Raw genomic sequence first — 12,937 nt, forward strand, 5'->3', positions numbered from 1 at the left:
TCTGTGTACATTCTAGAACCCCGTGGGTCTCTCTAACAAACTCTCCTGTGAGTCTGGGAGTTTCTCCTACTACTGCCCCAACCTCCACAGGTGTTTTCAGTCAGTGGTTTGCAGCTTTATTTCCTCACACTGGGACCCTGGGTTGTGTGGTTCACCACACTCCCCAGTTTGGCCTGGTTTATCTGTGCATAAATGTAGAACTGTCTGGTCTGTGAGCCTCTGCCTTGCAGGCCAGCTGCAGCATTGCATGCAGTGCCCCTTTCTATAGTCCCCTGCCTCACCGGGTCTGCCATTCATCACTTCTTAGAATCCTCTCGCCCTGGCTGCCTGACTTTGCCCCTTCTACCGATCTAAAAGAGTGTGTCTTCTTTAACTCTTTGGATGTCGGACTTCTATACAGTTTGATTTTCTGTCAGTTCTGCTTGTATTTTGTTTTTAAATTCTTGTTGTCCTTCTTTTGGTTGTGTGAGGAGGCATAGTGTGTCTACGTATGCCTCCATCTCAGCCAGATGTCTTTTGAAATGCAGGTATCACTGAAATTTCATCCCTACCTGCTCACAAGTTTGTTTGTTTAAAGTAGTCTTATAAATAAGCTCTAATATTCCAGTTCTGACTTCCTGTTAAATATGCTAACCAGAAGTGTATTTAGGTATTGAAAGTGCAAGTTGTATTTCTCTGAGCATATTCTCTCAATATTACTAAAGGGAAAGGAGAAATATATGATATTAAGATAAAGGTGAGAAAAGGGCTGAATTAGTTTAAGAGAATAGGAGACATATAGAGACGTCAAAGCAATGACTCTATCAAAGGTGTTTGCTCCCCTGGCAACCCAAAGTGTGGCCATCACCTCCGCCACCCCCGTCCCTGCACACGTGCGTCCTGACATTATAATGTAGCTGTACAGTTAGCAGGTGCACATGGGGAGCAGGGATCAAGTAAATCCATGGGACTAGAGAATCTTCTTTAAGGGGTACTAGTTTCACACCATTATCAAGAAGGTAGGTCAACATCTTTCTACATAAACCTGCTCTTTCTCTTTCAGTAGCTTTTCATTGAAGTTAGCTATTCTGCCACAGGTGGAAATCTCTGGAACATAAAAAGTAAAAACGAAACAGTAAATCAATTTATCACCAAGTGTTCAAATAAGAAGCACATACAATGAAACCATTTTTCATTTTCTGTTTGACCTTGGGGCTTTATATGGGAGGGAGGGAAGAAACATAAACTCTGCTTAGTATTAATGACTTCAGAAAAATGAGTCCATTTCAGAGAGAATATTCCATCCATTTGCCTACAGACTGATTCATCATGAGGTGTGGAAAAATACGTTTTAATCAATTTTTCTTCTATCCCCTGTTGATGCAAAGTAGGTTGTCAGACTTTCTTGTATCTGATATGCAAACCCACAGCCTTTCTTTGAAGAGTTTATAGAACAAACCTGTGAACTTAGTGGAAGCTTCATCTCCACAGTACAGATGAGTCAGCTAAACCTTCAGCTGTTATGAGCTCAGTTTCCTGCTGTCTGTTTGGTTGGGGTCATGTCTTTTTATTTTTTTATAGGTTTTTTCTAACCTCTAGTATCCTATCAGTGTTTTTGAGCACTTTTCTCTCTTACAAGTTATTCTAATTCAGACACTGCTTCTGACCCTTTCATTTCATTTCTGTCAGCATTCACAGCATGAAATGTGATTCTTTTATTACTTAATTCCCTACACCCATTTCACTTCTATTTTCCATCTCCTTTCATTTTGCACTCATGTATTTTTCACTTTGTGGTTTCCCTTATCCTTGTGCACTCTATGTGAGAACCAAATAAAACCCCACATTTAAAAATAGTTTCCAACATTATTCGTAATTCCAAAGATGCATTCTCACAAATAATGTTTTCTCATCTGATTTCCATCTAGCATGCTGAAAGTGCCCCTCATGGCACTTTCAAACAAATTCTTGTTTTCTGGTTATCCCATTACATAGTGTTTTTCCCTTGCGTTTGGTTTCAACCTAGAAGTAATGGTTCTACTTGAGTAGCAATACCTAGTCATCATTTACAATTTTATGGAATTAGAAAAGAAAGGGGTGGAAAAGAACCAGACCTAAATTCTTATTTATGAATAAAGGCACTAATTATTTTGGTAATAGGGTGAACCACTTTTGATCAGCATGCTAAACTAGAGCCATCTTTGTGGTCTAGAGTAACATAACACAATGGAACACTTTTGGTTTTTTTCCCCCTACTGAGGGAGAACACTGTGCTTTATATTGAGGACTAATACATTTTAAATTTGACCTCAGTGAGGCAGACAAATTCAATTGACTACCCATTGGGATACAATCAAACACATAGGAGGTAACCTAAGAATTCATTTATGGCATTCATTGATTGTATTTACCATAAAATTGTAAATATTCAGTCACTAATTGCGCATAGCCTCTAACAGTTAGACAGTATTTGTTGAGTGTGGTGTGTCTGTATGTTTTACCTATGCTCAGAAAATATTCTACAAATAGCTAAATTCATATAAAGCCACAATGCCTAGGAGGCTAAATAATTGCATTGATCATTGAGGACATAAAAATAATTTTTTGTTGCAAAAACACCACTTTTCTTATACATTTAAAAAAATTCTTATGTTCTAGAGTAAAATTTCCTTACATGCATTTGTTGCAAATGACGTGTTACAGTACATCTGAGAACTCAGTATAACCTCTAATTGAGAGCTGAACCACCTAATAATGCTGTGTGAGCTCTTTGAGGAAATGAAGTAATCATGGAATTCCTTTTTTTTGTTGGTAGGAAATGACTGTCCTTTGTTCCCTTTTGCAAAGGCATATCATCATATTTTAGTTGATTTCCCCTGTATGTTTCTTTTAGGCAAGTCAGTAATTTCAGAGAAGCCAAATATATCTTGCTCTTTGGGGATGTAATTTAGTTGGTTCGACCACAGTGGTATTCTCAGGTTATGTTCAGCAGTCATTACAAAAAGGCAATTTTTTGTAACTTGGATAGTTTAACGTAATTTCTTTCTATTCCTGTTCTGTGCAGGTGCATGAGGCAGTCCCATGTTACAGTGAGTGCAATCAATACTCCTGGGCCGTAGAACACTGGTCTCCATGCAGAGTCCACAATGAGCTGAGGTCCCTGCGCTGTGGAGGAGGAATGCAATCTAGGGAAATCAGGTGTGTGCAAATAAATAGAGATGTCCGTGGAATGGGATAGTAGAACTTACACATTTCTGTAAAAATGCAAGTGTTGTTTATCCAAGTACACCCCGATTTTCACACAGTATACTCTGGCTTTTGCTCATCTTTAAGTATCTGTGGAGCACATATGCCCTGAACTGCTGTGGGTGTAGCAGGATGTCCTCTGCAATGAAGCCACAATCCTTACTCTTTCCTGCAAATGACTTCAGTGGTAAAGCCAGCTACATGGAGCTGGCTGGCATCCCTTCCCTGACTCATGGCCATCATTCTTAATGCGCTAGGAAATTTTGACCATGTGGCCATGTTCCTTAGAACAAGAAAAGATTAGAACACAACAGACACACCCAGAGGAAAAGACCTTGTGTAGGCACAGGGAGAAGAGGGACATCCACAAGCCAAGCAGAAAGGGCTCAGGAAAAAAACAATTGATCTGCCAACACCTTGATCTCAGGCTTCTAACTTCTACAACTGTGGGAAAATAAATTCCTGTTATTTAGGCCAGCCAGTCTGGGGCATTTTGTTAAGACTTCCCTAGCTAACTCACACAGACTCACTGTGTTATGATCACGTTTATGATCACATTTAAATGTGAAGCAGATTCTCCAAGCATCTTGGATTCCAAACCATTATTGACCTTAACTAGCATGCTGTTTTAATGAACGAAACAGTTTATCTGTTCTCTTTCTTAAAACCTACAAACTGGAGGACATCTTCATGGTTCATCCATGACTATCATTATTAATTTAAAAAATATCTTTGAATATTTGTCTTCTATTATCAGGCATTGTTGTGGGGAATGGGGATTTAAAAAGTGAACAAATAGTTCCTGACCTCAAAGAACNGCCAGCCAGTCTGGGGCATTTTGTTAAGACTTCCCTAGCTAACTCACACAGACTCACTGTGTTATGTGACTTACGTTTATGATCACATTTAAATGTGAAGCAGATTCTCCAAGCATCTTGGATTCCAAACCATTATTGACCTTACTAGCATGCTGTTTTAATGAACGAAACAGTTTATCTGTTCTCTTTCTTAAAACCTACAAACTGGAGGACATCGTCATGGTTCATCCATGACTATCATTATTAATTTAAAAAATATCTTTGAATATTTGTCTTCTATTATCAGGCATTGTTGTGGGGAATGGGGATTTAAAAAGTGAACAAATAGTTCCTGACCTCAAAGAACTTACAGTATAGTAGCAGAGAAAAAATACACATAAATATATTAGAAAGTCTTTGTTATGAAATGCCATGAAAAACATAAATCTGGGTCAGAGAAATGAAGAGTACAATTTAAGGGAGGTTGATAAGCAAAATACTTGAGGAGAGACCCGAAGAAATGTTTAGATCTATAGAAAGAAAATTTCAGGGAAGAAGTGTCCAGAGCAGGCACTTTCTTGGCTTGTTGTAACAAGCTGGCCCAATAGGCTGGTGCCAGTACTCAAAATACTACTCATGTAGTCTTTTTAAAAAGGTAAAAGAATATTATTCCTTTTACTAACCTAAAAAATGGTAAAGAAATACATTCTCCTCTAGAGTGTCCAGAAAGGAATGTAGCTCTGCCAAGCACTGAGTTCACCTAGTGAGAACCATGTTGGATTTCTATACTACAGAATCGTAAGATAATACATTTGCATTGTTTGAGAACTGCATGTATGGTGATAGTCTCAGTATGTTAACTTTAACTTAAATCCTTGTTTTCAGTATGAAGGCTCTTTTTATGACCCTTTCTAGCTGATACCATTTCAATTCTCTGCAGCAGTGGGGAGGGGCCTTCCCTTAGCTGTGAGGATTGGGGGAGGGGGTCTGAGGGCCTAGGTTCTTCAACATACTTTCAATAAATTCTCCAGTTTTTCAGCCTCACTTTTAGTCAGATTTCCAGAGGTACTTAGTGCCACAAATCCCAAATAATTCATGTGTTCTGTGGTGTAAATTGAGTTACTTTCTTTGTTTTGCCTTGCACACTTACTGTTCAGAGTTCTTAGTGTGAGAGTTACCAGGAAGCCATCCATTTTTATTTTATCACCTTTGTTTTCTCCCTTGTTCTTTGTCCTTGCAGGGGAATGCCATTCCCTTCCACTTGGGGGGTGTGTGTGTGTGTGTGTGTGTGTGTGTGTAACAAATTCTTTTAATATTGTGTTTGTGGCATATTGAAAGTAAACAAAGACTAATGTGTAAATTCAGCTGGACACCATTGACCAGAAGTCTTCCCTCTTCTTTCTCAGTGAAATAATAAAAGGACATCAGCTGAGGGTACGCAGTTGAGAAGAAAAGCAATTTCCAGCTCTTAAGTTTGTCTTGGGAAAGACAAATAAGCCATCTCGTGGTTTCTCCTTCCACTATTGACTATTGCCACATGAGAAATTAAAGTCCATACATAACTCTGTGTCATGCCTTCCTGTATTAGAAGGCATTACGTACTTATGTCTTCTCCCTGTCTGCCATTCTCTGCTAGCCTCCTTTATACAATACTTTCCCATTACTTATCACCTAATGAAGTTTATTTTATTTTGTGCCGGGTGATATGCTTTACAATTTTCCTTAATATTAAATAATTATTAATATATATAAAAAAGAAACTCTTAATGTACAGGATAATTTATTCCAACACAGCATGATTCAGGAAGTACCAAAAGTTCTGCCTCACACCCCTCTTAAAATGCTTGCTCCTTGGCTGTGGCACTGTGTCTGAACTATCCAGGCCAGGAATTGTCACTGTCACTCATCACCTCTGTCATCTTCACCTTTACTCTGCTCATTGTCACTGGAAGAAAATATTCGTAACAATAAATATATTGCCTGTGATTTTTTCAGTTCTGTGCCCCAGCATCCAGGCAAATATTAGATGCATAGTAAGCCCTCAGATACAGCAACTAAATGAACTATTACTAACAAATGATAACTTTGGATCCCAACACCTAGCAAAAGAGGCTTATATATAGCAAGTGTTTATTAAACATTTTTCAGAAAAAAATTTAAAATGACCTAATAATTGGTACGTACTATATAAATGCAGAGAAATGCTCACACCATAGAGCTGCAGCTTGGTGAATTTTCACAATGTAAACACACCTGTGTAACAGCCCCAAGATCAAGAAACAAAACATTGCCAGGACCACCTAAGCTCCTCAGTAACCATTCCTCCAGGGGTAATTACTATTGTGACTTCTGAGGCCACACATGAGCATTTTCTACTTCTTAATTTTATGTAGGTAGAATTATAAAGTAAATGATCTTCCATGTCTAGTTCTTTTGTTCAACATTATATTTGTAAGGTTTCCCCATGCTGTCTTCTGTAACAGTACTTCACGTGCATTCTCACCACTTTATAGCATGTAATCTAGTTTGGTCGGTTACACGTAGTGGCACCGTGAACATTTTCAGTCAGTTTTTGCAGTGCAGGTCTGTCTGCCTTCCTTTTGCAGATGCATATAGAAGTGGGACTGTCAGGACATGCAGTTTGTATCTGTTTAGTTTTAGTGCATACTGCTAACTAGTTTGTCAAGGAGTTTGTGCTCCAACCAGCAGAGTAAGGAGAATTACCATTGCTCCACATTCTTGCCAACCCTTGATATTTTTCATGTTTGTGTTTAAGTCATTCTGGTGGGTAGACAGGGTATATAGTGGTATAAGACTTTGTTTTTTATTTGATGGAACCAATGGCATGATCATTTATCTAGGCTTCACCAGTGCTTATCTCAGAGCCCAACACTGGGTAGTCCAAACAACTACAATGCGTGTGCCTATATCATGTGCCTAGCTGCTGCATGAAAATGCTTGCTGATTGCCCTTTGGTTTATGATATCAAAACTCCTTACAATACCTAACAGAAAACATATTCAATTAATTTTACTTTACTTTGTCATCACCTTAAATGTGTTGGACAAAGATTAGACAGGTTTATGTGATATGATATGAAATGGAAGTCTAGGAAAGGTCTGAGAGAGTCACGGGAACCATGGAGGCTCTAGCTATTTCAAAATGATGGATTCACTCAGAGAAGGAGAGCCTTCAAGATCTGCTACAATAAAAATGAAATTCACTCTAGGTAGACCTGAGCAAATATATTGGAGGTCTCTCTAGACTGAGAGTTGTTCAAGGACAGTAGTGTCTCTAGTCCCCATTGCAATTTCCTGCTCTGCTGAATGAAAGGTTCTGCACAGAATTATCACTCAATAAAGGCCAACTGGAGTTTTTTCCTCATTTTTCTGCTGGCCTTATGTTTATGTTTGAAGAGTAAGTAATGGTGATACATCTTAATTATTTTAAATTTGTTCTCTACCATTTTAAGTGATCAAATTACCTTGTTGTCTTGCCTTACAGATGTGTGAACACTGCAGATAGTGAAGGTGGAGCAGTAGATAAAATCCTCTGCAGCCGGGATGAAATGCCCCCAGAAACCCAACCCTGTGCTCTTCTGTGTCCCAATGAATGCGTCATGTCTGAATGGGGACCTTGGAGCAAATGCCCGCAGGTAATTTCTCTCCCCTTGTCAATACCCTAATCCTCTGGTGCTGCCTTCACTATTGTTCTCTAGGCATTCACAGTGCTGCTCTCAAAAGCATTCTCCTAGTAATAGGGGAAAATGTTTTTACCTAAGAAAGAAAAAAAAAGAAAAAAGAACAGAAAATGAAATTCAGCTATGGAGACTGAGCAATTTAAAATGTCAGTGCTTCTTTTTAGGCCTTTATCATGGGAACTGGACAAGGAAAATAAGCTTGTAATCATGGTACTAGGATTCGAATGTGCTCCCATTGTTACAGGGGTCTCTTAAGTACCCAAATGATTCTGATTGTAGTGTCTTGGTTCTGTTCCATTTTTATTGTGGCAGAATCAATTTTCCCTTAGTAGCTGAACTCGGCTGTGTAATTCAGCTTCTGTTAGGGATGATCTGTTTTTGTCTTTTGCTGTGTTCCCAAAGACGAGGTGTTCTCTGGTCATGTTTTTCCAAAGCTCACAAAAAGCCTTTTTTTGAAGTCTAAAGTATTTGCCCTCATTTTTCTTCTTTAAAAAAAAAATCAAAGCTTAACCAAATATATAAAAATAAGTGTTCTTCAAATAGGATGATTCACTTTAGTATTTTCAGAAGATAAATTTTGATGTTTTAGTCTTATATTTCTGCTTAAAGCACTAAAAAATAAAATTAGGTTAAGGAACATATTATATAGGTCCAAACATTAGAAAGGAAAAAAATTAGGATATTTTTAATTTAATGGTGATACTATTTGTGGGAAGAATGTATAAAACCTTTATATGAAAATAGAAAATATGTTTGTAATCAATGAATGTCCTATATTTGCTCTTTTAACCACTGATTCCTTTTTAATTTTTACAATCTTATCTTTCACATTTCTTTAGTTATATTCCTGAAAGAGAGTTGCTTTGGTAGTGTTATTTTTTATTTATAGAGTTGCTGGGAATACAACAAGGTAATATTAAGATGCAGAGGTATCAATAAAATAATTTGTAAGAATAGGATGTATGTCCTATGACTAAGTTATTTTGTAAGTTGAATACAACGAATATTAACATTTACTGAACACTTCCTTTGTAAGTAAGAATTACTCCCTTTAGTCCTTGCTCCAGTCCTATTAAGTACATACTGTTACCAGTCCCATTGTACAAATGAAGAAACTGATTCTCAGGTTGGCTAAGTAGCTTACACAAGGCTCCACAGTGTTTAAATGATGGAGCTGGAAATGAACATTATTCTATCTGATGAAGCCAGAACATTTGCTCTTTCATCCTTGATCCACTTATTTTGGAAGAATTAAGTAGAATTAGACTCAGTATTTCTCTTTTAGATGCAACACTTATTTTAAGAATAAAGCAAGATACTTTTAGCAAGTTATAATGATATGTATGATTATTACATGACTGAGTACATATACTAACACGTTAGAAAGTGCGGTAGCATACACTCTTTATTAATCAACTTGCAGAAGAATTAGCAACTGAAAAGCTCAATTAAATGTAGAGGTCATGATCTCTCTCACTTCTTTTCTAATTTTCTCACACAAGAATCCATAAAGCTGTGATCACTTTACAATAAAAATGTTGCCCTCTTAAGTCAAAGTATCTGACTAGTGTGAGCTAGAATGTTTGTTGTAGAAGCATTTGACACAGTTTTGTGATGACTGGCATCCTGTGCTTGCTTCTTTGGGTTTCTGAAAGACAGTTTTCTTTAAGATTTGCTTTCTAAACATAGTTACTCTATTTTTGGAGTGTTTATAAATTAGAGATAGAATATTTTAACATCCTTTTATGTGTCTGGAAGGTGACAGTTGTTCCTTACCATGAAGTTGAGAGGGTTGTCTTTCAACTGTTTATATACCTTCTGAATGACATCATCATCATCATCATCATCATCATCATCATCATCATCATCTAGCAACAACAGTAGCTATGACAACAGCAATAATAACTCTCATTGAGCACAGCTTAGGTAGCTGACACCGTGCTGCAGTGTTGTAACAGCACTGTGCCATGAAGGTAGATGCTAGGCATGGTCACTCACGTCTGTCTGACCACAATGGCCCTGGGTCTTGTCCTTCAACAAACATCATGCTCTTCTTTGGTATAAATAAAAACCTTAAAATGGAAGAAAATGCTAATTGGTGTTCCCAATTTATAAATTTCCCCATCTCTAGATATATTGCATGGCTTTAATATATTGCAACTTCTTAGCATAACATGCCAATCTCAGAGACGCTTGAATAGCACTTGACGACAATCATGATCATGATAATGGCAGAGTCAGCCAGCTGGATGTCTGTGCCTGAAGTTTGATCAGCATGTTAATGTGCATTTTCTGAGGAAAAAAACAATTATTGTATAATTGTTCTCTATACTCTGTGTTGAATCACAGTACAATATCAGCCATTATTTTACCAAATTCTCCTTCGAGACTCTGCAGTGTGACATATGTTAATGGAAGAAAATTCACTATGTTTTCTCCTCCTTCTTTTTTTCCCAGGGCAGTTTTTAAAGCCAAATACATAAACAAACAAAAAATAAATAAATAAATAAACTTGCCCTGGCTGAGGAGCTCAGTTGGTTAGAGCATCGTCCCAATATGCCAAGGTTGAGGGTTTGATCCCCAGTCAGGGCACATACAAGAATCAACCAATGAGTACATAAATAAATAGAACAACAAATCAATGTCTCTCTCTTTCCCTCTCCTCCCAACCCCATTCCTCTCTTTCTAAAAATGAATTTAAAAAATTTTTTAAACTCAAAGAAAAAAGTAAAATATTTCTGATAAAAAACATATTTATATTTCTCTTATATATCTACAAAATGCTCTGCAATTTATACTTCAATTTTGCTGTAGAAGCTATATTTAATATTAAATATCTTCATATGTTTTTAACTATCACAGAGTAAGTAGATTTTCCAGTTATTTAAAAGAAATTTAGCAAAGTCAATTAATCAAAGTCATTTCTTTGATTCCTGGTGTGTGTCCTGTACTCTGAGGCCAAACACGTGTGACAGAGCCTCACTGGCACTGAGGAGCTCACAGCCCTCTGTGACCTCATGAAAACGTGAGGGATGGGAATAGGAAAGATGTGTGGGAACAGGAAAGCCCTCAATAGCTGAGTGGCAGTGTTCATAAATGCACACGGCATTCACTAGCAGAGTAGCAATACTATACATATACTTTAGTGATACTATATATACTTTGAATGATTTCCTAACTTCTGGGGCAGTGATTTTCACACTGGCACCTGTAAGAATGATGTAGATGTGTGTTAACACGCAGCCCCCCCACGCCATCCCGGAGGCTGCACTTCAGTGGCTCTGCAGTAGGGCCCGAACCGACATCTCTAACAAGTTTCCAGGTGATGCTGATTCACCTACTCTGGGGAACACTCTTTGGGTCACAAGCATCTTGGTTATTACATTTAAGTCATGATTTCTTTCTCAATGCCGCTTTAATTACAATATCATGTGGAAATTTAACTTATATTTACAAATGATTTTCATGTGCCAGACAACATATTTAGCATTTACATTTATTATTGCATTTAATCTGCTCAATGCCACTGTTGAATAGATACTACTACTCCCCCAATGTATAGATGAATAAATTGATTCTCAGAGAGGTTAGTTACCTGATGTTTTCTGTGCTAGTAAAAGGCACAGTGACTATTTAAGCCCCGGTAGTCTACACAGGGAGTGGCTAAAGTAGGCTCACAGTTGTTAGTCCATGAAACACAGTTTATTCTTGTATTATTGTTTATTAATTATTATATTATTTTCCATACAAAAAACTGTAAACCCACTTTTGCCTCACCTTGTATGCAAAATTTCTTTTCTTGACTCTAATATGCTTATTTTTCTAAAATGTTTTAATGTGAAAGGAAACATATACAATTATACATATGAAAATCCTTGCAATGATCTTGTTATGTACATAAATATACATGTGTATATGTATATATCTCATGTATATATGTATATATCTGTTATGTACATAAATATGTATATATGTATATATGTGTGTGTATGTATATATACACATGTGTGCAAGTGCAAGCATATGCATATGGTAGTTTATTATTTGTTACCTGTATTCCTCATTTATCTACCTAATTTTTCAGTTTTTGTCTTTATTATTCATGCTTGAACATGATACTAATGGAAATTTATAAAATTGTACATTCTTCAAGAGAGGTTTAAAAATTTCTGAATTCAGACACTGTTCAGCCCCTGACATATCTGAACAAATATATGGTTCTCTTTATTTATGCCACCAGTCCCTATAGGAAATTTTCACTAAGTAATACAGATTTTTTATTTATGACTCTCCTTGGAGGTTTGACTAAGGAATTTCTTAATTAATAATATTGATGGAAAAAAGCAAAGAGGATCTTAGAGACGAATTTCCAAACTATACTATACTTTGGGGGAGCAAGCTTGTAGAGTCCCTTTCCAGAAAGATGACTCACGTTTACCAAACCAATTTGAACTCTGATTCCCTCCAAGCCGAATGCATCAAACAATGGCTGAAGCCCTAGCCTGGCTTTCCCTTTCACTGCAGCAAATGGAGATTCAATACACAGTGGTTCAGTGCAACCTTATGGTCAGTGCTCAGATCTTTGAATTATCAGTGAGACAACCTTCAAAGAAGGATCATAAAGGAAGACTATATAGGCCTTCAGTGTAATCAAATCTGAATTCTATCATAGACTTAATATGGTGTTTCAAAAATATACCTTATTTCCATACTTTTCTCCAACTCTTTCTGAGTCCAGGACACCCTACTGAAAACCAATTCAGGTATATATTAGCGGGCATACACTGCCATTACTCCTGCAAGTAACGACACTTCTTTAAAAGATAAAGAGAAATGCTCTCCAGTTTTCTGACATGTGCTCCAGAATTAAGCAGTTGAGGTTAAGAAAAATATACTTTTTTTTTCATGGCATCCCAGTGTTATTTTAGATAAATGCCATCAACAATGACGTTCAATTACTGATGACTTAGAAGTTTCCTCAACTTAACACTATCCCTGAAAGTTCTATTTCCAGGGAAGCAAATTACCCCAATGATTACTGCTTCAAGCTCTTAGTTCTCAGCTTCAAGCTCTTCATCAACCTGCCATCACAGTCTGGAACATGCAGATGACAACCTGCATGTGTCTCTGGAAGGCATATCTATCTAATGGTCATAACCTTCCAGCTTCCTAGTGCTTTTCTTTGGCTCACAACTAAAAGCTAGAGGAGAACAAT

At 37.1% G+C, this 12,937-nt stretch overlaps 1 protein-coding gene across 1 annotated transcript in view; it reads left to right on the top strand.

Moving 5' to 3' along the window:
* THSD7B (thrombospondin type 1 domain containing 7B) overlaps nucleotides 1–12,937 on the top strand; it is a 618,064-nt gene that overhangs the window by 506,695 nt on the left and 98,432 nt on the right. Inside the window, exons 15-16 of the mRNA XM_037030021.1 lie at nucleotides 3,044–3,177; nucleotides 7,527–7,677. Of these exons, the coding sequence (XP_036885916.1) occupies nucleotides 3,044–3,177; nucleotides 7,527–7,677 (285 nt within the window). The remainder of the gene's footprint in view (nucleotides 1–3,043; nucleotides 3,178–7,526; nucleotides 7,678–12,937) is intronic.

The sequence above is a fragment of the Sturnira hondurensis genome, unplaced genomic scaffold (genome assembly GCF_014824575.4).
Source record: "Sturnira hondurensis isolate 20B ecotype Veracruz unplaced genomic scaffold, ASM1482457v3 Scaffold0000256, whole genome shotgun sequence".
In the NCBI taxonomy this organism is placed as follows: Eukaryota; Metazoa; Chordata; class Mammalia; order Chiroptera; family Phyllostomidae; genus Sturnira; species Sturnira hondurensis.